The sequence below is a fragment of the Apium graveolens genome, chromosome 1, assembly GCF_009905375.1.
Source record: "Apium graveolens cultivar Ventura chromosome 1, ASM990537v1, whole genome shotgun sequence".
NCBI lineage: Eukaryota > Viridiplantae > Streptophyta > Magnoliopsida > Apiales > Apiaceae > Apium > Apium graveolens.
Genome location: NC_133647.1, coordinates 198,136,899 through 198,163,001, shown reverse-complemented (window position 1 = coordinate 198,163,001; position 26,103 = coordinate 198,136,899). Strand labels below are relative to the sequence as shown.

Genomic DNA, 26,103 nt, shown 5'->3' with positions numbered 1-26,103 from the left:
CAATAAATATGTGTTAGTGAATTTCAGCCGTTTAAGAATAAACTGTAAGTATTCTAAAAACTACCTTTAAAACCAATACATACAGATGTACGTATGAGTATCAACGGTTAAGAGAATAGAATCAACGGCTGTTAAACACCTGAATCGATTGATGTGACATTTCAACGGATAAGGCAAATTGTCATCCGTTGAAAGGTACTTCAGTTTTATCCGTTGACGGATAAAAATTCCAGAAATGTATTTGTCTTTCAACGGATAATGACTATCCGTTGATAGAGCAATTTTGACTTTCAACGGATAGGGAACATCCGTTGATGGAATAAACTATGTTAAAAGTCAAATTTGTTCTTAGCAACTAATATATTTCAGGCTTCAATTCAAATTGCAATAAAGACATGAATTTTAAGAGTAATTAAGCATACCTAGCTCACTTACCAATCTTGTGAATGTTGATTCATCAAGTGGCTTGGTAAATATGTCAGCAATTTGTTGTTCACTTGGAACAAAATGTAGTTCCACTGTACCATTCATGACATGCTCCCTAATGAAGTGGTACTTGATATCAATGTGCTTGGTCCTTGAGTGCTGCACAGGATTCTCTGTTATGGCTATGGCACTTGTGTTGTCACAAAAGATAGGAATTCTATCAACATGAAGTCCATAGTCAAGGAGTTGGTTCCTCATCCATAACACTTGAGAACAGCAACTTCCAGCAGCAATGTATTCAGCCTCAGCTGTAGAAGTAGAGACTGAATTTTGCTTTTTGCTAAACCATGATACAAGCTTGTTTCCCAGGAATTGGCAGGAGCCTGTTGTACTTTTCCTATCTATTTTGCAACCTGCATAGTCTGCATCTGAATAACCAATTAGATCAAAGGCAGATTCTCTAGGATACCAAATACCTAAATTTGGTGTACCCTTGAGATATCTGAAAATCCTTTTGATAGCAATTAAGTGAGACTCCCTAGGATCAGCTTGGAATCTAGCACATAGACATGTAGCAAACATTATATCCGGTCTGCTAGCAGTTAAATATAAAAGTGAACCAACCATGCCTCTATAACTTGTAATATCCACAGACCTTTCAGTCTTATTTAATTCAAGTTTGGTGGCAGTGGCCATGGGAGTTTTTGCAGATGAACATTCCATTAAGTCAAACTTCTTTAAAAGATCATAAATATATTTAGTTTGACTAATGAAAATTCCATCACTAACTTGTTTAACTTGTAAACCAAGAAAATAGGTTAGTTCTCCCATTAGGCTCATTTCATAATTACTTTGTATTAGCTTAGCAAACTTTTTGCAAAGTTTATCATCTATAGAGCCAAATATTATGTCATCTACATAAATTTGAACAAGTATACTAGAGCCATTAACATCCCTAAAGAAGAGAGTTTTATCAACAGTACCTCTAGTGAAGTGATTCTCCAAAAGAAATTTTGATAAGGTTTCATACCAGGCTCTAGGTGCTTGCTTCAGTCCATAGAGTGCTTTCAACAGATAATACACATAGTCTGGAAAATTTGGATCTTCAAATCCTGGAGGTTGACTTACATAGACTTCTTCCTCTAATTTCCCATTTAGAAATGCACTCTTGACATCCATTTGATAGACTTTGAAATTGGCATGGGCTGCATGGGCTAGAAATATTCTGATGGCTTCAAGTCTTGCAACAGGAGCATATGTTTCATCAAAATCTATTCCCTCTTGCTGAGAATAGCCTTTAGCAACCAGTCTGGCTTTATTCCTTATGATAATGCCATTTTCATCCATCTTGTTTCTGAATACCCACTTTGTGTCAATAGGACTCTTGTTCTTTGGTTTGGGTACCAGCTTCCATACTTGGTTTCTCTCAAATTGGTTCAGCTCTTCCTGCATAGCTAATATCCAATCTGGATCCAATAGAGCTTCTTCCACTCTCTTAGGTTCCTCCTGAGACAGAAAACTACTATACAGACATTCATCTTGAGTGGCTTTTCTTGTTTGCACTTTAGATGATGCATCACCAATGATCAGTTCAAAGGGATGATTCTTGGTCCATTTCCTTTGTGGTGGAAGATGTGCTCTAGATGAGGTGGCCTCAGTATTGTCATGATGTGAGACAGAGTGTTGACTAGTTGAAACTCCCCCTGAGTTGTTGGTCCTTTGCAGGGAACTTGGAGTTCTATCAACTGATGATGTAAATCGATTATCCGTTGATGAACTATGATCAACGGATGCTTCATTTTGTACTTCAACGGATGATGCACTATGTCTTTCAACGGATACTGCATTGCCTCTAACAACGGATGCAGTATTTTGTGCATTATCCAAGGGCATGTTTTGAATCCCTTTTGAAGTGTCATCTCCATCAGTCTCCTCTTCACTATCATCACAATATATCTCAATGTTGTCAAATTTGAGTCTCTCATTATGTCCCTCATCTGTTAGTCCATCAATCTTTTTATCATCAAACACAACATGCACAGATTCCATAACAATGTTGGTTCTTAGATTGTAGACCCTATAAGATTTTCCAGCTGAGTAACCAACAAATATCCCTTCATCAGCCTTTGCATCAAACTTCCCTTTATGGTCAGATTGATTCCTCAGTATAAAGCATTTACATCCAAAGACATGAAGAAAGTTTAGAGTTGGTTTTCTTCTCTTGAACAACTGATAAGGAGTCATGCCTTTAGCTTGATTGATCAAAGAAATATTCTGAGTGAAGCAGGCACAATTAACAGCTTCAGCCCAGAAATATGTTGGTAACTTTGATTCTTCAAGCATTGTTCTGGCAGCTTCAATTAAAGATCTGTTCTTTCTTTCAACAACCCCATTTTGCTGAGGTGTTCTTGGAGCTGAGAACTCATGCATGATTCCATTTTCTTCACAGAACAGCCTTAATGTCAAATTCTTGAATTCAGTTCCATTGTCACTCCTGATATTTCTAACCTTCAAGTCAGGATGATTGTTGACTTGCCTGATGTGATTGATAATGATTTCACTTGCTTCATCCTTTGATCCAAGAAAATAGACCCATGAGAACTTTGAGAAATCATCTACAATCACTAAGCAATATCTTTTTCTTGCAATAGACAATACATTGACTGGTCCAAACAAATCCATATGTAGCAGCTGTAATGGTTCATCAATTGTTGTTTCAAGCTTCTTTTTGAATGATGCTTTCCTTTGTTTGCCTTTCTGACAAGCATCACACAAACCATCCCTTAAGAATTCAACTAGAGGGATTCCTCTAACTAAGTCCTTTTTGACTAGATCATTCATTGTCTTGAAATTCAAGTGAGATAGCTTCTTGTGCCATAGCCAACTTTCAACTGTGCTTGCTTTGCTGAAGAGACAAGTAATGGATTCTGCATCTGTAGAGTTGAAGTCAGCTATGTACACATTTCCTTTTCTAACTCCAGTTAGAACCACTTTGTTGTCTTTCTTACTAGTGATAACACAGGCTTCAGAATTGAAGGAAACTGTATTCCCTCTATCACATAGTTGACTGATGCTCAGTAAATTGTGCTTGAGACCATCAACTAATGCAACTTCATTAATGATGACATTCCTTGTTGAAATCAAGCCATATCCCATAGTAAACCCTTTGCTGTCATCTCCAAAGGTTATGCTAGGGCCAGCTCTCTCCTTGAACTCTATGAGCAGGGAGAAATCTCCTGTCATGTGTCTTGAACAACCACTGTCCAAGTACCATAGATTTCTTCCATTTCCCTGCACACCATAAAATCAATCAATTTGATTTTGGTACCCAAGTTTCCTTGGGTCCATTCTTGTTAGCCTTTCTCCTAGACTTCATTCCTCCTGCATCTTTAGACTTAGGTAAGTTTGAGTCAACCTTGGTCTTAGATGTAGTTGGTTGAGGTGTAGGGTTAGTCACAGAATCATTTAGCACATTTGTAAAATTATTAGGCATTGATTGTGCAAACATGTTATTCCATATGGGCATATTGTATGGCATTTGAGGCATACTAAATGCAGCAAGATAAGGATTGTTAAAATATGGCATGTTTACAAAATGTGCATAAGGATTTTGTTGAGACATAACAGGCATAGCATGCAGAGGTGATGCAGACATATTAGGCATAGAAGAGGGTACAGTTATGGGAGTCTTCTTAATGGATTTACAACTAGCAGATAGATGATTAACACTACTACAATGCACACAGCTTTTTCTAGGAGCATACCTATCAGGTGTGTAATTGTTGTGTTTATTAACTCCTACCTTCCCATTTCTGTTGGATTTTCTTTTAGATTCCTTTTTATCCTCAACCATCTTGAGCCTATTATTTAACTGTTCTAAGGTCATGTGCCCTACATTCACCTTACTGACATCTTTGGATGTGCTTGCTTCTTCTTTGACAAAGTTCTTTGAAGTTGAACCAAACTTTTTGTTGAGTTTCTTTAGATTCTCTCTTTTAGAAACATCTGCCTGTTTTGATTGAGGAACCTTCAACGGATGCTCCTTTTCTTCCTTCAACGGATAACTTTCATCATCCGTTGATTCCACATCCGTTGACAGCCCATCAATTAATTCCAGTTTCTTTTTATTTTTATCCCAGGCAGTTTCACAGAATGATTCAATTCCTTGGACCTTAGCAATTTGAGCACTTACATCCCTAGATGTCTTCCAGGCTTTAATCACCTCTTGCTCTTTCTCTAATTGATTGGAAAGTATTTCTACTTTCTTAACAGATTCAGCTAGTTCATTTTCAACAGATATACAATGCAACTTTGTTTTCTCTAGGTCAATCATCTTATCTTCTAACAAAGCATTTCTATTACTTAAAAACAGATTGTTCTCTCTAATCCTACTATTTTCTTTAGCAAGAGATTTAAGAGACACACGCAAATGATACAATTCGGTAGACATGTCATTAAAAGCATCATTGCACTCTTCTTTAGTAAGCTGTGTTAAGTCAGTAGTGATTACCTGATTGCTTGATGAACTAACTTCATTTTCTTCAGAATCAGCCATGAGAGCAAGGTTGACATACTCCACATCTTCATCCTCTTCATCTCCATTAGCTGCCCAGTCCCTTTCTTGAGTAATGAAAGCCCTCTCCTTTTGCTTGAGTAGATCAAAATATTTCTTTTTGTAATCTACTTGTTCAAATTTCTTCTTTTCAGAAGTTGGCTTTCTGCACTCACCTGCAAAGTGTCCACTTATACCACAATTGAAACACTTGAACTTGGATTTGTCCACAGTGTTTTTGTGAGGTTTAGTGGCTCTAGTGTTTTTCTTGAATTTCATCTTTGCAAATCTTCTGGACAGAAATGCAAGATGCTCATCAATACCATCTGAGTCATCTTGGCTGGAGTTGTCTTCATTTTCAGCAACTTGCTCTTTCCCCTTGCTTGATTCCTGATTTCTTATACCATCTTTGGAGTTTGATGTAGATCTCGCAGTTTCTTGTCTGCATTTCCTCTCATCTTCAGCTACCAATGCAACTGAACTTCCTTTCTTTCTCCCCTTCTCCAATACCTCATCCTGTTCCAGCTCTAGTTCATAAGTCTTCAAGATTCCATACAATCTTTCAAGAGTGAAGTCCTTATAATCTTGAGAGTTTCTTAAGGAGACAGTCATGGGTTTCCATTCCTTTGGCAAGGATCTTAAAAATTTAAGATTTGAATCCTTCACCTGGTACACTCTTCCATACAGCTTCAGTCCATTCAACAGCTTTTGGAACCTATTGAATGTTTCATTTAAAGATTCATTTTCTTCAAAATGAAAGTATTCATACTGTTGAATGAGAAGCTGCATTTTGTTTTCTTTCACTTGTTCTGTACCTTCACACAGTAGTTGAACTGTGTCCCAAACCTCTTTGGCAGTTGTGCAATTTATCACATTATCAAACATATCCATGTTAAGACCATTAAACAAAATGTTCATAGCCTTCTTATCCTTGTGGACTTCTTCTGTGTCTTCCATTGTCCATTCTGCTCTAGGTTTTGGAATGGATTGACCAACAGCAACTGTGGCTGTAGCAACTGTTGCTACTTTGTGGGGAATGTGAGGACCATTCTCAATGCAGTTTACATAACCTTCATCTTGGGAGAGTAGATGAAGGTGCATTTTCACCTTCCAATGGTGATAACTGTCTTTGTCAAGAACTGGGATCTTTACTCCAATATCCTTCTTACTCATCTTTGTTAGATTCCAAGATCTTTAAACTCTTTGTATGTCAAGAGCCTGCTCTGATACCAATTGTTATTCCTAGTGGACTAACAATGAGATTTACAGAAGGGGGGTTGAATGTAAATCTCAAAACTTTTTCAAGTTTTGAGCAGTTTATGAAAGTTGTGTGTTCAAGAAGAACAAGTGTGTGAATTGCTTTAAGCTAATACAGACAGATATATATTCAAGCACAAATGTAAAGAACACAACAGACCTTAAAAACTTTTCTGGTGGATTTGTTGTTCCACCAGAGATGGTATTTTAGAAAATCTGTGATTAAACAATGTTGATCACAGCTGCATCCTAGTACAAACTAGATGAATTTTCTCTCAATATTTTTCTAAACAGCTCTGGAAAATCTCTCTTCTAATTACTAGCTTCTACTTGGTTTTTATATATTACCAAGTGTACAAGTGAAGAACAATATAAAATACAGTAATAAAATAAGATCTTCACTTGCTTCTTTTCCTGTTCACTCCAGTACTTTGTTGACTATTGCATCTTTGTACTAGAGAAGAACGGCTGCTTTTTCTGTTGTTCCTGAAATTCGGCTACCACATCTCAGTTGTCTCTATCAACCCATGTGCCTCTGTTTGTAGGTACAACTACCCCTTATCAACGGCTAATCATCAGAACATCCGTTGAAGCTTTCATCCGTTGATGCACTCATCCGTTGAAGGATGTTATCCGTTGAAGCTTTCATCCGTTGATGCACTCATCCGTTGAAGGATGTTATCCGTTGATGACTTTATCCGTTGAAGCTTTAGAGACATCCGTTGAAGCTTAGCTTCTCATCCGTTGAAGGTCTTTAAGTCATCCGTTGATACCACTTCACTTATACAAAATTACAAGGCATGAAGTATTTACAATTGGCCTTCCTATCTGCATATCATCTAGTAGTCAACATGACTCATAGTTTCTCTCAACTTCCAAGAATTACATTTTAAATACAGAGACTGAAATATGCTACAACACTAGACTTATTTCTAAGTAAAGCTACACCATCAACGGATAGCCAAAGTGGTCTTATCCGTTGAGGCTACAGACACTAAATTTCTACTTAAGTATTTTGTTAAACATATCATCAAACTAATGCACATACATTCCTAACATGAACTATGGTATCATTAAGCCTGAATATGAACTATTCAGGGTAATTACGAAACATGTGACTGATTTTGGTAGTAAAGAATTGTCAATTTAACAAGCATTGCAACCATGTTTGGTCACATATAACAAATATTTATGACAACAAATAGTCATTCTAGCATATCCATTTTGACTGCAGATGGTCGAATTACGTTCTAAACAAGTGACCGAGATCGGTCAACATCTAATGCAACGGAAGGTAGTCAATTATGATTTGTGACTGAAACCGGTCATTTACAGTTATGACTGAAATTCGTCACTTTGGTTCCTTGTTAGGTCACACACACTGTAGAGGGGGTGAATACAGTGTAAAATACAATCAAATCAAACTTTTAATATTTCAAGTAACAGAAAACAAACTTTATTGAAACAATAAACTCTATTACAGTATAGAACTGTTACCTCTCAGTGATGAACAAATATCACGAGAGCTGTTAGGGTTACAATGAATAATCTCTTCGAATATGATAACACTTATAGTGTAAACCCTATGTCTGTGTTTATATACTACACAGTTACAAGATAATCGCTAATTGATATGGAATATAATTCTGCTTCCTAAAATATATCAATCAGATATCTTTTCTTCCAAGTATTCCATTCTTCACGGAATTCCTTCTTCATGCATATCTCTTCTTATGTTTATCTCGATCTTCTTTCCTTTAATCAGCTATTGTCCTTATCTGAACGTCCTTCAGCACTTAAGTTCTGATATCCATCTTCTGATGATTATCTCCTGATAATATAAGTACTGATATCCTTAAGTCCTGACTTCCAGTAAGTACTGATTTATCCTGTTAAAGTAAGATCTGAAAACTAAACATAAATCATATTAGCCATGATATTATCAAATATATCTAACAATCTCCCCCAACTTGTAAATTAGCATAATATACAAGTTTAACAGATATTTGATGATGTCAAAAAAACATTAAGTACAAATGTATGAGAATTAGACTAGATAACTACAACTTACAGTCCTTAAAGCTTTACCAATATTTAACTTCTGATAACAGCTTCAGTCTGTACAAATATCAGAATTTAATCAGTTGTAGATCTTGACTTGGCTTCATCTTCTGATCTCTCTGATGTCAGGAGTTGTTCTGAGATAGTTCTTCAACAAACATCTCTCATCATATCTAAGTTCATCAATCATCCTCCTTTTAGCATCTTTAAGCTCTGCATTATCTTCACCAATTTGAAAGATTGCAGCCCTGAGATCATTAATCTTTGCTTTTCTTATATCCTGATCCAGTCTGATCAAATAAGCTTTATCAGACTCAAGATTGAATTCCACAGCCTTATAACCTAGAAAGGTAGTCATAATTTTAGTAGTTTTGGGCTTCATTTCAACTATATCACCCTTGTGATCTCTGTACTTTGGAACATATGTGCTGTCAGACTTGACAGAATAAAGCCTTTTCTATCTCTGAATCTGATCCTTCAAATAGTTTGCAGCACTTCCTGTCAATCTGTCATCCACTTGAAGTAAGAATAGTACATGCTCCAATTCTTTAAAATACTTTAATGGAATGGCATTTTGCCTTATATGATAAACCCTACCATCTGTCATGAAGTACAACAAGATGTGTTCTTTCAAGTAGGTATGGTAAACCATTTGTACAGATTCCAGTTGATTCAATCTCTCAGGAGTTGCTCCAATACCTAGTTCACTTAAGGAAGTTGGATCATTGGTAGTGTTCTGTATTCTTCTTTCATCAGCACTTCCCAATCCAGTTTTATCTCTTGCTTCCTTTTCAGTAACTACTCTTGCTTCAAAATCACTTGCAGCAGTCTTCAGAGGTTGAGTCTGTTTTGCTTTAGTGAATCCTGGTAGGAGTGTCTTTGGTCTGTCTTCTGATATCAAGTTAACTTGAGCTATATCAGAGGTTACTTGCTTCTTTGGAATATCAGAACTTACTGTCTCTTGACTCTGAACAACTTGAGCCATGTCAGAGGTTGTTTTAAGAACTTTTCTTGAAGTCACAGCAAGATCATCCTTTTCATCAGTGATTTCTTCATTCTCAGGAGGCACATAAACCTTGATAGGTTCACCAACCTTTTCTTTACCATTGGATCTTGGATCTATCTGCGGTTGTGATTTAGCCAATGTTGCTTCAGTATTTGTCCTTTCTTTTATCACAATGCCTTTGAGTTTTGGAAGTGTCTTTTTACCAGAAGCTTCAGATTTAGATGTGACTTTTTCTGATTTAAGTCTGGCTTCTTCTTCCATTAAACTCTCCAAGTCCATTCCTAGATTTTCCTGAAGAAATAACTGTCTTGAAATTTCTTCATCAAGATCTAAAAGTTCATCAGAACTTATCCTTTTACCAGTAGCATAACTAATTCTTTTTCCAGCATCAGAACTTGTCCTGTGACTTGTGATTTCAGCTTTTCTTGATAAGAAACCTCTACCTTGACTATGACCTCTACCCATTCCAGAGTTTCCTTGGTCATCCTTTTCATCATCCTTTCCTTTTAGTGTGTTGTCAGGCTTGCATTTGGACTTAATTACTTTCTCCCCCTTTTTGGCATCAGCAGGTAGTAGAAGAGAGACAAGCAATTCCACTGAGGCTTGGATTTCAGTAAGCTGAGATTGCTGAGAAGCTTGATTTTTCAGAATATCAGCAATCTGAGATTGTTGCTTCTCTTGAGTCTTCTCAATATAAGCAATCCTGTCAAAGGTAGGTTGGAATAACTTTTTCTTATCAATCTTGTGAACTTGGTCCTGTTTGATGAATTCTTCCTGAATCTTGTGTAGCTCTGCATGAGTAGTTGAATGGAGACCTTGAAGATGTTTAGTACTCAATGCAGTGACTCTAAGCTGGGTTTTGAAATTATCAGTATTTAACATCTCATCAGCTTTTGTCAATTGCGCAGCCAGATTCTTTGCAGATGGAACACAAGTAATTGAGTTCCATTCCTTAGTCCACTCCTGACCAGCAGGAGTTTCACTCCAAGGCACTGGTGCTTCTCTAGTAACAAACTTCTTAACAAGTTCAGATTTAAGAACTGTTTGTTGAGGGGCATGTCCTGAAGGACCTGCTTCATCAGCATCTGCTTGTAGAGCAGCATCACCAGTATCTCCAGCATTTGCAGCATCAGAACTTACAGAATCAGTATCTTCTGATAGAACAACAGTGTGAGTAGCAATGGAGGCTTCAGCATCCTCTAATTGCTGATCTGGTTCCAAGTTCTGATCAACAGCCATATCCTGATGCTCACCTATATTCTGATCATCAGCATCTAGATACAGAGAAGGTGTAGTAGATAATTCTGGAGTGTGAGCAGCATCAGTAACAGGTGTTGTTGATGGATTAGTTGCTGTTGGAGCTTCTAAGAGAATTACTTCAGGCATAACCAAGTTTTGAACATCAATATCAGTACTTGTGCCTGGATCAACAGGAGATAAAGATGGTGTGTTGACCTTGTCAGAAACAGCTTCCTGAGATGGAGTGGATGAAGAAGAAGTGACTTTAGCAAATTCCTTTTCTTATGAGATCAGAGATTCCTGATCCCCTTCCTTAGCTGCTACTTCTTCATCATCTGAAACTGGCCTATTTGCCCTCTGTTTCTTATATCTCTTTGTAGATATGGATTCCTTGGGAGTTTCAGGAACAGTCATTCTTCTAAGCCTCTTGAGAAGCCTAGATCCCCCAATTCCAGAATCCTTCTGAGAAGTCACTTTCTCAGCTTCTTTAACAACAGGTTCTGAAGAAGGAACCTGTTCCTCAGTATCAGATTCATCTCTCAAAGCAATCCTCCTTCTCTTTTGAGGTGTTTGAGGAACAGTCTTTGTCCTCTTAGATTTGGAAGAAGAAGGCTTCACAGTAGGTGCTGAGGATGAGGGTTGAACTGTCTGTGAAGTGGAGAGATAGGATTTGATATATTGCCTGAGGGTTGGTTGAGTAGAATGAGTGGTAGGTGATGATGGTTGTTGTGGTATTTGGGAGGATGTTGTTGGTTGGACATCAGAATAAACAGATCTATAAGTATCAGGATCAGCATTTACTAAGATCTGTTTTACAGACTGAGGAATCTGTAAAGGTCTAACCACTGATTTCTTAGTGTCAGCATTTATCAAGTCATTAAAGTAGCGTTTTGCAATCTTAAAAGGTGGAGTTGAGGAACTGACTAATTGAGGTTCATCAGTACAAAAAGTATATATAAGTTGACAGAATCTAGCAAAGTAAACAACATTCCTATCCTCTATCATCCTATCCCCAATAAAACCAATTATAGCAGTTACAAAATCAAAATGAGTTTGATTTATAATAGCATACCCGATGTGCTGACTCATTATAGGAATAGCATCAAAATTCGAACACTTGTTCCCAAAAGCTTTAGTGATGCAGTCGAAGAAGAAGCTCCATTCCCTTCTGATATGAGCCCGTTTCAACTGCCCAAGCTTTGCCAAACTCTGTTCATACCCCAACCTTTCCATTAACTCCTGAAGAGCTGATTCCTCTGGAATTAAAAAGGTACATCCTTCCGGGAGGTGTAGAGCCTTGCGTATTGTACCAGGAGTGACTGCATATGAAGATTCACCCACTTTGAAAACAATACTGGGAGTGCCATGTGTACCACCATTATCAAAGTGCCCAGTCCGCCAAAATGTCAGAACTTGTTGGCTCGAAAAGACTGAAGGCTGGGTCAATGCATACCCAATCTCACTGTGCGCAAGAAGATCTTGCATAAAATGCAATTCAGATGGAGCTTCAGCATGATCAAGAATTGCAGCATAGTTGTTTGGAACAAATTTAGCTCCATCAATGATTAAATCCTTTGGTGCCATGAGAAAAATTGAGATTTAAGAGTGCCTGTTAGGTGTTTGATAAAATGTCTGTATGAAAAACCAACGTGAGAAGAAGAAAGAGAGTAAAATCAAGTAAAGAGAAAAAGTATGAAAGAAAATAAAAGATTAAAAAATCCTCTCTCTGTCTTACTTATACTCTGGAAAAAAAATATAACTATTGGACACCTGTCAGACATGCAGTAATAACGGATAGTTACTGGGCGCGAGAAAACAGTAATCATTACTTGCCCACTTGTAGTTTTTCAAGGAGAAACCGTTCCACTTACCCATTTATTCCATTAATCAAGGTGAAACAGTTTAAATTCAGAATTGAAACTGTTCCCACTTATTTAATTATTGTTCACTGCAACATCAATATTCTGAAAATAAATCGAGTGAAAATGACCAAGATAAATCAGATGAGTAAGTACTGATAAAGGAAAATCAGAACTTAAATTAAAACAGAATTTATATGATCATCAGAATATGAATATGTATCAGGATTTAACAATGCATTAAAATATCTCAGAGACAAAATCTTGAAACAAAAACAAATTTCATTAATATATCAAGAGAATACATTCATGAAATTTAAATTACATCAGAACTTGTACAAGATTTCCCTAAGCTTCTAAACCTAACGTCAACAGCCTTTGTCCTAGCTCAAGAAGCAGGGCAAGGCTGATGATGAAGAAAAATAGGAAGAAGAAAATAAATCATTTCTTCTTCCTACTCTCGACAAACAGAATGGCGAGTCGAATGATTTGCTCTTGCTGGCGGAGAGCTTCCAGCCTTCCCTCCTCCAATCGCTCCAGATGGCGATGGTAATCCATATAGAAGAACAGGAGGTGGGTAAGTACCTCCTGGGGAACAGAGTCCCATATCTCATCAGGAATGGCAGTGACGTGCCATTCCTGCTGCCAGTCAGCACAGCTCAGCTCCATATTGAAAGTTTCGTAATTCAAAAACATATTTTATCTGACCATGGTGCTTTTGATATAAAAAGTATGAAGGTGAGTTTGTGAGAAGAGATTTGATGGGAAGGCTGATGTGAAGTGGTTTCTTATATAGGCAAGAGAATGCCAGGAGACGTAAAGAAATTTAATGCTTACAGGTGGAATTAATTCTACCTCGTCTCCCCAGACTTGGAAAAAGAAAAAAAACATTCATTGGAAAGATAAAACATGGTTTAATGCGCACAAGAAGCAAGTAAAGGTTGACTGTTCAAGTACGAGTACCACTATCCCTAACCATAGTGACTATTAATCTTCCACTTCAACATATTCAGGTTTAAACTGAGACTGTTAGGTCAAATTTTATCCACAAATAAGTCAAGTAAAGAATCAGACGTGAATATCAGAACTTAGACTTATATCAGAACTTAATAGTCATCAGAACATAATCTCTTAACTCGAAAAATGAATGCCTATCTTAGTAAATCCTCACACAAATTTTGATTTATATTCTTCAGAACATAATCATCAGAACATGCAATCAAAACTTGTCCTCATAATTTGTGCAATGTGACACAATGACTGTTCATCTAAAATAACTTAGATCACCGCAGTGATTTTCATCATTCATATGGAGTGGTTAGTGTGTGCATTAAGCTAAATATCAGACAAAGAGTAAAGTCTGATTCACTTCAGTACATCTTAGAAATAAGGCATAACTAAAACTTTGCTAAAGAGCTGTCATTATCCTGAAACCTACTGGTGAATGAGTTCATGCTTGAGTCCACCTCAACTATTGTGTGCTAATTTTGTGCATCTTTTTAAACTCCTTTTTACAGTGGCTTCTCAGGGTAAGTGAGTCACGACTGCTTATCAGAATTTAAGCTATTATCAGAATATTTCTCCAGTAATCATAGAGTGTGAAAAGTCATCAAGAAAATATTTTATTTGCTTTTCTGATGCATATTACTTAATACCAGCAATGCACTTGGGTCTTCCCTTCCACATTTTTACTCTAGATCTCAAAGGAGTACCTGATTTTTAATCCTTGTTTCATTTTTTTTATTTTTTTTTTTGATAAGGAGGTTTATCAGCACTTAGTTCATTCAACAGGTTTACTAGCATCAGAACTTAACAGATGAGCAGCATTATTCTAGTTTGTGACTTAGTAATAAGATAGACAAAGTAAACTCAACTAAGCTCAATTATCAGAATTTGCTTGTGTCAATAGATTTCCACAGAAATAATTACTTCTTACATGGGATCCCTTGTTTATTGAAGACTACTAGGTCAGCATCTAGCACAGTTATCCTCATAGGATTGAATAATTACCTAAACAGACATATCACTATCAGAGTTTAGAAACATTGATCAGACAACAGTCAGTACTTAAACATATTTTTCATTTAAGCACAGAATACACAAAGAGATTGAATTCTGTAAATACTGATCATAAAATCTGATGTAACAGAACAAAACTAAGCAGATTTAGAGAAAGAACCTGAAACCATTCCAAGTTCATTTACCAATCTTGTAAAAGTAGCTTCACACAATGGTTTTATGAAGATATATGCTAGTTGTTGATCTGTTGGAACAAAGTGCAATTCCACTATACCTTCATCTACATGTTCCCTGATGAAGTGGTACCTGATGCTGATGTGCTTTGTCATAGAGTGTTGAACTGGATTACCTGTCATAGCAATAACACTTTGATTATCACAGTAGATAGGGATTTTGAAATATATTAACCCATAATCCAGTAACTAATTCTTCATCCAAAGAATCTGTGCACAACAGCTTCCTGCTGCAATATATTCTGCTTCTGCAGTTGATGTGGAAATTGACTTTTGTTTCTTGCTAAACCAAGAAACCAATCTGCCTCCAAGGAATTGGCAGCTTCCACTTGTGCTTTTCCTGTCAATTTTGCAACCTGCAAAATCTGCAACTGAGTAACCTATTAGTTTAAAATTGATTCTCTGGGATACCATAATCCCAGATCAGCTGTTCCCTTAAGATATTTAAAAATTCTTTTCACAGCTGTTAAGTGAGGTTCTCTTGGATCTGCTTGAAATCTTGCACACAGACAGGTAGCATACATGATATCAGGTCTACTAGCAGTTAGATAGAGTAGAGAGCCAATCATACCTCTGTAATCAGTAATATCTACTGATTTACCAGTATCCTTATCTAGTTTTGTTGTAGTGGCCATGGGAGTGGATGCACTTGAACAATCTTGCATTCCAAATTTCTTCAGCAAGTTTCTGGTGTACTTAGTTTGACAAATAAAAGTGCCTTCTTCATTTTGCTTGACTTGAAGGCCCAGAAAATAGCTAAGTTCCCCCATCATACTCATCTGATACCTTGACTGCATCAGTTTGGAAAACTTCTAGCAAAGTCTGTCATTTGTAGACCCAAAAATGATATCATCAACATAAATTTGGACCAAAAGTAAGTCCTTTCCATGGTGGAGGTAGAACAATGTTTTGTCTATTGTTCATCTGTTGAATCCACTTTCCGGAAGAAACTGAGCTAAAGTCTCATACCATGCTCTAGGAGCTTGCTTAAGTCCATAAAGTGCTTTATCAAGCCTGTAGACATAATCTGGATATTTGAAATCTACAAAGCCTGTAGGTTATTCAACATACTTTCTCCTCCAATTCTCCATTGAGAAAATCACTTTTCACATCCATTTGAAAGACAGTAAACTTTTTGTGAGCAGCATCAGCCAAAAATATCCTTATGGCTTCTAACCTAGCAACTGGTGCAAATGTTTCATCATAATCAATTCCCTCATGTTGAGAATATCCTTTTGCAACCAGCCTTGCCTTATTCCTTGTAATTATACCATCACTGTCAGTTTTGTTTCTGAATACCCACTTTGTACCAACAACAGATCTATTCTTTGGTCTTGGCACTAGGGTCCAGACTTTGTTTCTTTCAAATTCATTTAACTCTTCCTGCATTGCTTGTACCCAATCAGCATCTTGAAGAGCTTCTTCCACGTTCTTTGGCTCAGTCTGAGAGAGAAAAGAATTGTAAAGACATTCGTTTGAAGTACCTGTTCTAGTTCTGACACCTGTATCAGGATTTCCAATTATCAAATCAGGCGTATGTGATTTAGTCCACTTCCTTGCAGATGGAAGGTTTTCTCTAGAACTGGATGCTCGCCCATGATCCATGTTGTCTTCATTTTCATTTTCTGATGCTCCCCCTGAAACTATGCTCTCTGAGTTGGATTCTTCAGAATTTAGATTTTCAGCACTATCAGAACTTGGCTTATCAAAACTTGACGAATCAGAACTTGAAGAGCCAGATGTATGTTCTGATGTTTCTTGAGATGTGGTAAGATCTTGAGTATGCCCCCCCTGCATAGGTGCATCTTCCTTTGGCATAGTTACCACAGTTTCAATAACATCAGAGTTTACAGTATCAGGACTTAGACTGTCAGGATTTTCAGTATCAGAATTTGAGTCTTCGTTTTCAAATCTCAGCTGATCATGATCAATAAAATCTTCAAGACCAATAATCTTCTTGTCATCAAAAGAGACATTGATAGATTCCATGACCACTCTTGTTCTCAAATTATAGACTCTGAAGGCTTTTGTGGAAAGTGGATATCCAACAAAGATTCCTTCATCAGCTTTTAGATCAAATTTGGATAGCTGTTCAGGATGAGTCTTGAGAACAAAACACTTACATCCAAATACATGAAAGTACTTCAGATTTGGCTTCTTTTTCCTCACCATCTCATATGGTGTTTTTCATTGCTTGTTAATGAGTGTTGCATTTTGAGTAAAACAAGCAGTCTGCACAGCTTCAGCCCAGAAGTAGGTTGGAAGCTTTGCTTCTTCAAGCATTGTACGTGCAGCTTCAATGAGAGTTCTATTCTTCCTTTCAACAACTCCATTTTGTTGTGGAGTTCCAGGTGCAGAAAATTCCTGCTTAATTCCATGGTTTTTGCAGAACTCTTCCATTATCAAATTCTTGAACTCAGTGCCATTATCACTCCTTATGGTTTTCACAGAATCTTTGACCAATTTATCCAGATGTTTGACATGATCAATCAAGATAGATGCAGTTTCACTTTTTGTGTGCAAGAAATACACCCATGTGTATCTAGTGAACTCATCCACTATGACCAATGCATATTTCTTCTTTGCAATAGACATGACATTCACTGGACCAAATAGATCAACATGTAATAGATGATAAGGCTCAAGAATTGATGATTCAGTCTTGCTCTTGAATGAAGATTTTCTTTGTTTGGCTTTCTGGCAAGAATCACAAAGGCCATCAGGAGCAAATACTGACTTTGGCAGTCCTCTCACAAGATCTTTCTTAACCAGCTCATTTATATTGTTGAAATTTAAATGAGAGAGTTTCTTGTGCCAATTCCAGCTTTCTTCAATTGATGCTCTACTCATCAGATAGATTGCAGAACCATCAGTATTTGTTGAAAGCTTAGCTTCATAGATGTTACCACGCCTGTATCCTTTTAGAACAACTTTGCCTTTGGATTTACTCACAACTTCACAGTGTTCTTCAAAGAAATCAACATGATAACCTCTGTCACAGATTTGACTTATACTCAGCAGATTGTGTTTAAGTCCCGAGACCAGAGCTACTTCTTTAATGATGACATTCCCAAGATTGATATTGCCATATCCCAATGTTTTTCCAATGTTGCCATCTCCATAAGAAACACTTGGGTCAGCTTTCTCCACAAAGTCTGATAGCAGGGCTTTATTTTCAGTCATATGTCTTGAACATCCACTGTCCAGAACTAGAATATTTTTCCTGTTACCCTGCAATCACAAAGACCACTAATGATTAGTTTTAAGGACCCAGACTTGCTTGGATCCTTTGGCCTTATCAAGTTTGTTAACATTTGCAGCGGATTTAGCATCAGAGTTTATGTTAACATTTTTCTTATCAGAACTTACACTATCAGACTTTGAATCAGAATTTACACTAGAAGGAACAATGGAAACTTTCTTCAAAGAAGGTTTTATTTGATAATAATCATAGTACAAACTATGATATTCCTTACAAGTATAAATGGAATGCCATAAACTACCACAATGAAAACAAGGATTTTGTGGTTTATATCTAACAGACTGACTCTTAACTCCTGATTTTGAAGGTAAGGAGTTTATGTTCTTATTCTTCCTGCAAAAAGAGGCCAGATGGTTAAAACTTCCACAGTTATGACATATTTTCCTAGGAGCATCAGGAACAGGTTTATAATCATTGCTTTTATTCACACCTTCATTTCCATTCCTATTTTTCCTAGGTGATTCTACCTTATTTGTATTCTTAACATCTTTCAGCTTATGTTTAAGCTGCTTCTTTGTCATTAAGCCTATGTTTACTTCAACTGTCTTTTCCTGTTTTATTTGTCAGAAGTTAATTCCTCTTTAACTTCTGATTTCTCATTATTAGACTTTACAGTTACAAACTTAACAGGTTTTAATTTTGGCTTTTGCTTAATAACAGGCTTAATTTCTACAGTTCCTTTATCATTCTTATCCTCTCCATAACCTAAGCCCTCTTTCCAATTTTCACTACTTAGCAAATTTTGAGTTGTTCTGCCAGAGTTAGTCCAAGTCCTGATAATCTCTCTTTCCTTTTCTAACTCAGTTTTTAGAGATTCATTCAATTTTAGCACTTCATCCCTAACATAAAAAGCATCATATCTATCCTTTTGAGTTTGATGGAACATAACTAACTCTTTTTCTAAGAAATCATTTCTTTTCTTAAAAGCAATATTTTCAGAAGTTAATCTTTCACATGTTAAAGTTTGATCTCTATAACTAACAAACATGGTTTTAAGATACCTTCTCAGCTCATTAATATCATCAGTATGAAAAGCATAAGTAGTCTGAGGTACCTTTATTTCAGCAGCTTCAAAACTGCTCTCAGCACTTTCTTTATCTGCATTTGCCATCAACGCATAGTTCTCCTCACTTACAGAGTCTGAGGTGTCTGTCCAGCTTTTCTGCTTTGTGACAAGAGCCTTGCCTTTGTCACCCTTTACTTTCTTGCAATCAGGAGATATGTGGTCTTTCTCACCACAGTTATAGCATTTGACATTGGTATAATCTCCTCTATCAGACTTTCCTCCTATGCCTTCAGATCTTCTGAAATTCTTCTTATCAGAACTTGTGCCTTTCCTGGAAAATTTCTTTCCCTTCCCGAACTTCCTGTATGCAATCTTTGTGATCTCTTTCACCATAAGAGCACACAGCTTCATCATCTCCTCATCAGCATCAGTCTCAGACAAGCTTTCAGAATCTGAGTCATCATCACTTTCAGAACTTGATGACTCAGTATCAGACTTTGTGAAAAGAGCTTTACCCTTGTCTTTTCTTGAGGTAGGTGCCTTGGGGGATTCTTCTTCAGCCTTAAGAGCAACTGTCCTTGACTTTCCTCCTTTCCTCTTGCTTCTTTGTTCCATCTCAAGTTCATGAGTCTTGAGCATTCTATAAATTTCATCAAGAGTTGTTTCATCAAGACTGTAGTTTTCTCTTATTGTTGTTGCCTTCAAATCCCAACATTCAGGATGAGCTAACAGTAATTTAAGGTTTGAATCTTCAAGATCATACTCCTTATTAACCAGTGACAGATCATTCAAGAGTTTGACAAATCTATCATATAAATCAGTCAATGATTCATTAGCCTTTGAGTCAAAGTGTTCATACTCTTGAGTGAGTATTGTCTTCCTGTTCTTCTTAATTGTATCAGTTCTCTGACACCTTGTTTCCAGAGCATCTCATATCTCCTTAGCAGTCTTGCAGTTAATTACTCTGTTTGACATTACATTATCAATGGCACTATGCAGTAAGTGTCGTACCTTAGCATCCTTAGCAATTGATGCGATATCTTCAGCAGTATAATCATTCTTCTCCTTTGGTACGGTCTTTGCTGCTTCACCTGCAACTGCAACAGCGAGCTTGGTTGGTTTGTGAGGCCCTTCCTTAATTCTATCAAGATATTCTGGATCTGTAGCTTCCAGAAACATGGTCATCCTCACCTTCCATATGGCATATTCAGATGGTCTCAGTATGGGAACTCTGATGGTTTCATACCGACTTTGAATTTGTGTATTTGGAGGTTCTTCAGTTTTGGTAGGCTTAGTTGGAGTTTCTGTGTCAGACATGATTGTGTTTGGATCTTTAACTGTATGTGTGTTAACAGATAGGCTCTGATACCACTTGTTAAGTCACACACACTGTAGAGGGGGTGAATATAGTGTAAAATACAATCAAATCGAACTTTTAATATTTCAAAGTAACAGAAAACAAACTTTATTGAAACAATAAACTCTGTTACAGTATAGAACTGTTACCTCGCAGTGATGAACAAATATCACGAGAGCTGCTAGGGTTACAATGAATAATCTCTTCGAATATGATAACACTTATAGTGTAAACCCTATGTCTGTGTTTATATACTACACAGTTACAAGATAATCGCTAATTGATATGGAATATAATTCTGTTTCCTAAAATATATCAATCAGATATCTTTTCTTCCAAGTATTCCATTCTTCACGGAATTCCTTCTTCATGCATATCTCTTCTTATGTTTATCTCGATCTTCTTTCCTTTAATCAGCTACTGTCCTTATCTGAACGTCCTTCAGCACTTAAGTTCTGATATCCATCTTCTGATGATTATCTCCTGATAATATAAGTACTGATATCATTAAGTCATGACTTCCAGTAAGTACTGATTTATCCTGTTAAAGTAAGATATGAAAACTAAACATAAATTATATTAGCCATGACATTATCAAATATATCTAACATTCCTTAAGCGGGAAATGAAATTTTTGGTTCCTTAAGGGGGGAATGAAAATTCAAACTATCTGAAATTTCAAAAGTTTTGAAAAATATAATGTGACTGCAATTGGTCATAATAGGACTTCGCAAAAATGACCGTATTTGGTCATTTGTTTCTCCTAGTTTCGACCGCATGTCAATTTTCGACGACTTTAAAAGGGACCGTGGGGTTTCGGTCATTTTTATATAAAAATGACCGAAAATGGTCACTAAAACCATATTTGTGACCGAAATTAGGCGGTCATTTTTATCAGTTTTTCTTGTAGTGTTCGTTTGTTATAATATAATAAAGTAGTGAGACATCGGAGCAGGGTATACAAATTATATCTTGATGAGTCGCCCCAACTAAATCATATCATGCATCATTTGTGAATATTGTTAAGATTGTTTTTTGTAACTGCTCTTTTTTATTTTGATATTTCTTGTTGAGTTCTATTTGAAATTTAATTCTTGGTGGAGTAATTTTTTCGTTTAAACTTGCACCAATTCAAGAAAAAAATTATGTTAGTTGTATCTAATTTATTAACATTTATTTTAATTGTAGAACATATTCTTTAATTCTTTGATTAATGTTTTTCCTTCACATATTCAACTTTGAATATTGGTTCAATAAACAATCTAAATTTACTTTTTCAACCAATACAAGTAATTAATAATTTGACTCTAATGGTTTATATATACTTTTTTTTGAAATCAATGGTTTACATATACTTAATAGCAGAAAAAAAAACGATGGCTAAAAAATACTCCCTCCGTCCCTTTCGATTGTTTACATTTTTGAGATAGTGTCCGACACGCATTTTAAGGTGCATATAAAGTATAGTTCTGTAACTTTTTTTTTACAATTTTCTTTTTCTGAATAAAAGTTGAATGCTTTAATTTTTATTTAGAAAAACAAAATTGTAAAAAAAAGTTACATAACTATACTTTATATGCATCTTAAAATGCGTGTCGGAGACTCTCTAAAAAATGTAAACAATTGAAAGGGACGGAGAGAGTATGAATTATAAATTGAAAAACAGTATTAGTTATGGGAAATTTCTGTGTTCATGTGAATAAAATGTGAATAAAATAAATAATCTCAAATTATTATATAAGCCAGCCTTTTTGACATAAGGTACATTATTTTAGTTATCTAAGCTTGACTTGCCAGACTTGTACCACAATTGTCCATATAATCTGTTCCTCTCATGAGCTCACTTGTGTTTAATATCTGATGAAATCATTAAAAAATCATTGATGGTATGTAAGAAAAACATGTAAGCGAAGCTGTCAAACGTGGAATTTAACATGTACTCCGAGATTTTATTTTCACAACCTACCCCGCCTAAAAATGTTTCTCAAAGTTAGGTTTTAACTATTTTTAACCCGAATTTTATGATTTTATGTCAAATAAAAAGAACTTCAAAAAATTGCTATATATATATATGAAAATTTTATGGAGACTACTATTTTATCGGAGATCTCGTAGACCGTCTATTTTCTGCAATTAAAATACTATAAAATATATTATTTTGTGAATTATTTTCAACGAATATCTGTAATTCATTAAAATTGTTGAAAATCTTTTAAGTTTAATAAGTAGAATGTGTATATTTTTCAAGTTAAAACATGTTTCGGAGAATCAAATACTTTTTAATATTTTACCTACAGTACGTATATGATGATATTCAAGATTTTGAAAAAAATAAATATTTTTCCAAAAATATTTTTTGCTGAATTTTTACGGAATATTTTACTTACGGAATCTACAAGATCTCCGTAAAAATGTGATCTTTATACAATTTAACTCATATAGAGGAATATATAAATATATATTTGGACAGGCACGCATAGCTACAAGACTATTTTATATGTGCCTTTTTAAACAAAAGTTGATCCTGGTTATTATTTAAAAAACATTATTATTACCACCTTTTTAATATATACATGTGTGCGTAATTCAGAATTTAGTATGCTTTCATTTTGCAGGGTAGCTATCAAAAATTAGAAAATTACACTTACATTCACGATGGGCAACACGTTGTAAAAACACATTTTCAAGTGAAGGTGATTGACAATTTTTACTAAGAATAAATGGACATAAATAAGCGAAAAGAGTTCTTATAAATAATCTTAATCGAATGAAAATAATGACAAAAATGACTCGATCGAATAACCGATTGTTTAAAACCGGGTTGTTTTTACCCATCTGACATTGTAGTTGATTAAAATACATTAGAGGAAACATGGTCTTTTATGACCGTCATGAATCCGAGCAAATAAAGTCGGTTGGTTAAAATATGTCGTAAGAAATTGATTTTTCAGTCGAAGCTAAATTAACCGACCAAAAAAATTCAATTATGTCCAAATTAAACCGACTATAGCGGTTCTCGGTTATGATTGTAGTCGATTTTATCGTCAGTTATAATTCCTCTGAAACATGTCTGAACATGTCTGGGTCCGACACATGCGAATAGACGTGACAGTGCCACATGCCACATCAAATTTGGGGCTAACATTGTCAGATGGGTCCGGACACGTATTAGTACACGTTAATTTTACCGTCAATTAAAATTAACGTCATTTTTGATCAATTTCAACTTTTTTTCTACTAATCCGACCAGAATTAACCCGACCAGGATTAACCCGACCACCATTAACCGTCGAATTTAGGGAAAATCGACCACTTTCGACCCTATTTTTTGTAATGACATTTGAGTTTCGTAATTTTTGATCCCACGGCTACATTAGCCAACCACGCCAAACAATTTTTTACCTATAAATTGTTTTGAGTTAATTGCATTTTACGATCCTCACCTTTCATTTAAAATTAAAACAGTATACGTACTTTGCAAAATACAGTTTGCAACCCTTAACTTTCAATATCAACTACAACATCCATCCCTTGCGGTTATAAAATTGAAATTGAGATGTTAATATTAACTAAAAATTCAAATTAATTAAAATATTTATTTTAATGCATTTTTTACATGAAAAAAATTATAGCTATTTTCTATTAGTAATACCCTAAATTAATCATAATGCTAAATACTTAAAATATATTTAATAAGTAAAATATATGTTTATATATATAATCATACAGTTTCTAAATATATCTATATTTTAAAATTTCAAAAATTATATTGAGTAATAAAATAATTGACATTAATATTATTTTTATAATTTAAAATTTTAAATTTTATTTTAATTTAAAAAAATTTAAAATTCTTATTTAAATATTTTGCTGAATTTGAATTTTACCCTATATAGTATAAATATTTTTAACAAAATAGTTAAAAGGATGCATATTGTATTTGATGCCTAAAATTAGGGATTGCAAACTATATTTTTAAAAATAAATATATAATTTTGTTATTTAATGAAAGATATGAGTTGCAAAATGCGATTAACTCAATTGTTTTTAGCATGCAGTACGTACTCTTAGATATCATACATATTTTGGAATTTGATGCACTTAACTCTGGCAACGTTTAACAACATCTTTATCAAAAAAACATTAATTTAAGAGTGATTCACGTTCGCATCTCCTATAAGTACTGCTTGTCTGCTTCCAAAGCTCTCAAATCTTAAGAAACCTAAAGCTTTCACACATTTCTGCTACTTTACTCTCTCTCTCTCTTTCTCTCTCTCTCTTCTTTAACGAAGGAGAGTAGTATTAACAATTAAAATAATTATCAATCATGTCTTCTATTAACCCAGAATCACAATCAATGTCCCAAGATCATAAAAAGAATGGCTATGGCAGTACTGAACTTGCCAAATACGCGGCGGTCGTTGAAGTGGTACTGAGGTTCATTTTGTTCTTAACATCCTTGGCTCCCGTTTTACTTCTAGCTACTAGTAAGCAAACGGTGTTTTTCCGGTTGCCGTTTCCTCCTTACGGGATGTCCGTTTCTGCTAAATTCACTGATATGCCTGCCTTGGTGTAAGTTAATCACATGCAAATTACTATAATGTTCATCATATATAGTTAACATTACTAATAATGTAAGTACTCCTGCTACTAGCGTACTGCTAATAGCTAGGTTATCAGTATTAGAATAATATAAAATCCTGTAAAGGGCCATTCTCTGAAAGATGTTAGAGAATGGCCCTTTCAAAATCTTATATTATTCTAATAATCTGGTGGTTCACTGTTTGTTATCTACTCTATAACACTTTTCGGTGGCCGGAGTTTGAAATTTTATTTTGTTAACTAATTTATGTATAGATCATAACTGTGAGCGAGTCAGCTAATTAGAGATGTTTTGTGTAGCTAGAAACTAAAAATGGATTACTCAATGTAACTGCAGGTACGAAATATCAGCCCTCTCAGTGGCTTGCTTATACAGCATCATCACAGGACTCTTATCCATCTTTGCTTACATGAAGGGAGCAAGTAGATCAGCTAAACTAATGTTTAGCATCTTTGTGATGGACTTGGTAAGGTTTCAAACATCTCGATTTCACTTGATATATAGATTATCGCGATGATTATAGTAAAGGAAGGTTTTTGTTGTTAGTAACCAGTTCACCTAAAACTTAGAAATGACTCAATATGATCTTATACTATTTAACGGTTGCTAAGTGGTGTGCCGCAGCTACTAGTGGGGATTGTGGCGGCAGCAGCAGGAGCAGGCGGAGAAGCTGCTTACATTGGACTCAGAGGAAACAAAGCTGCAAAATGGCCCAAAATCTGCACCACCTTCGATACCTTCTGTCTCCATGTCGGATTCTCTTGCTTAACTTCAAGCTTCGCCGCCATGACACTCATCTTCCTTATCATTCTCTATGTTTTCACCCTCTCACCATAGATTAATACATTCCAATATTAACCATCCACGTCGGACGTGTGCTTCATTTTATGTATTAATGTTGCTTTGCATTAATGTACCTTACAGAAGGTGGTTGTAATTTTTAGGTTTATTTAGATTGTAGCCTTCAACATTTTTTAAATAAATGATTAAGCCTAATTATAAGCAATTCGCTGAACAAATCTCAGTTTAGTGAGATACATTTAGTAGATAATGCTGACGCAAAATAAGTAACTTATTGACTTATAAGCCGTAAAGTACTTATCGACGAGTGTTTGTCGACCCAACTTATAAGTCGAATTTACAGCAGCATATAAGCGGATAAGTTGAATGTTAGTAACGACATATTTTTTCTCAACTTATTTTTATTTTTCACTTTTTTATTA

The 26,103-nt window shown here is 35.5% G+C and overlaps 1 protein-coding gene across 1 annotated transcript; it reads left to right on the top strand.

Annotated features, from left to right (window-relative positions):
- Positions 1-24,482: 24,482 nt before the first annotated feature.
- Positions 24,483-25,886, top strand: LOC141677704 (CASP-like protein 1). The gene is made up of 3 exons (XM_074483746.1): positions 24,483-24,849; positions 25,217-25,346; positions 25,505-25,886. The coding sequence occupies exons 1-3, from the start codon at positions 24,605-24,607 to the stop codon at positions 25,715-25,717; spliced, it is 588 nt and encodes a 195-aa protein (XP_074339847.1). The 5' UTR covers positions 24,483-24,604; the 3' UTR covers positions 25,718-25,886.
- Positions 25,887-26,103: the final 217 nt, after the last annotated feature.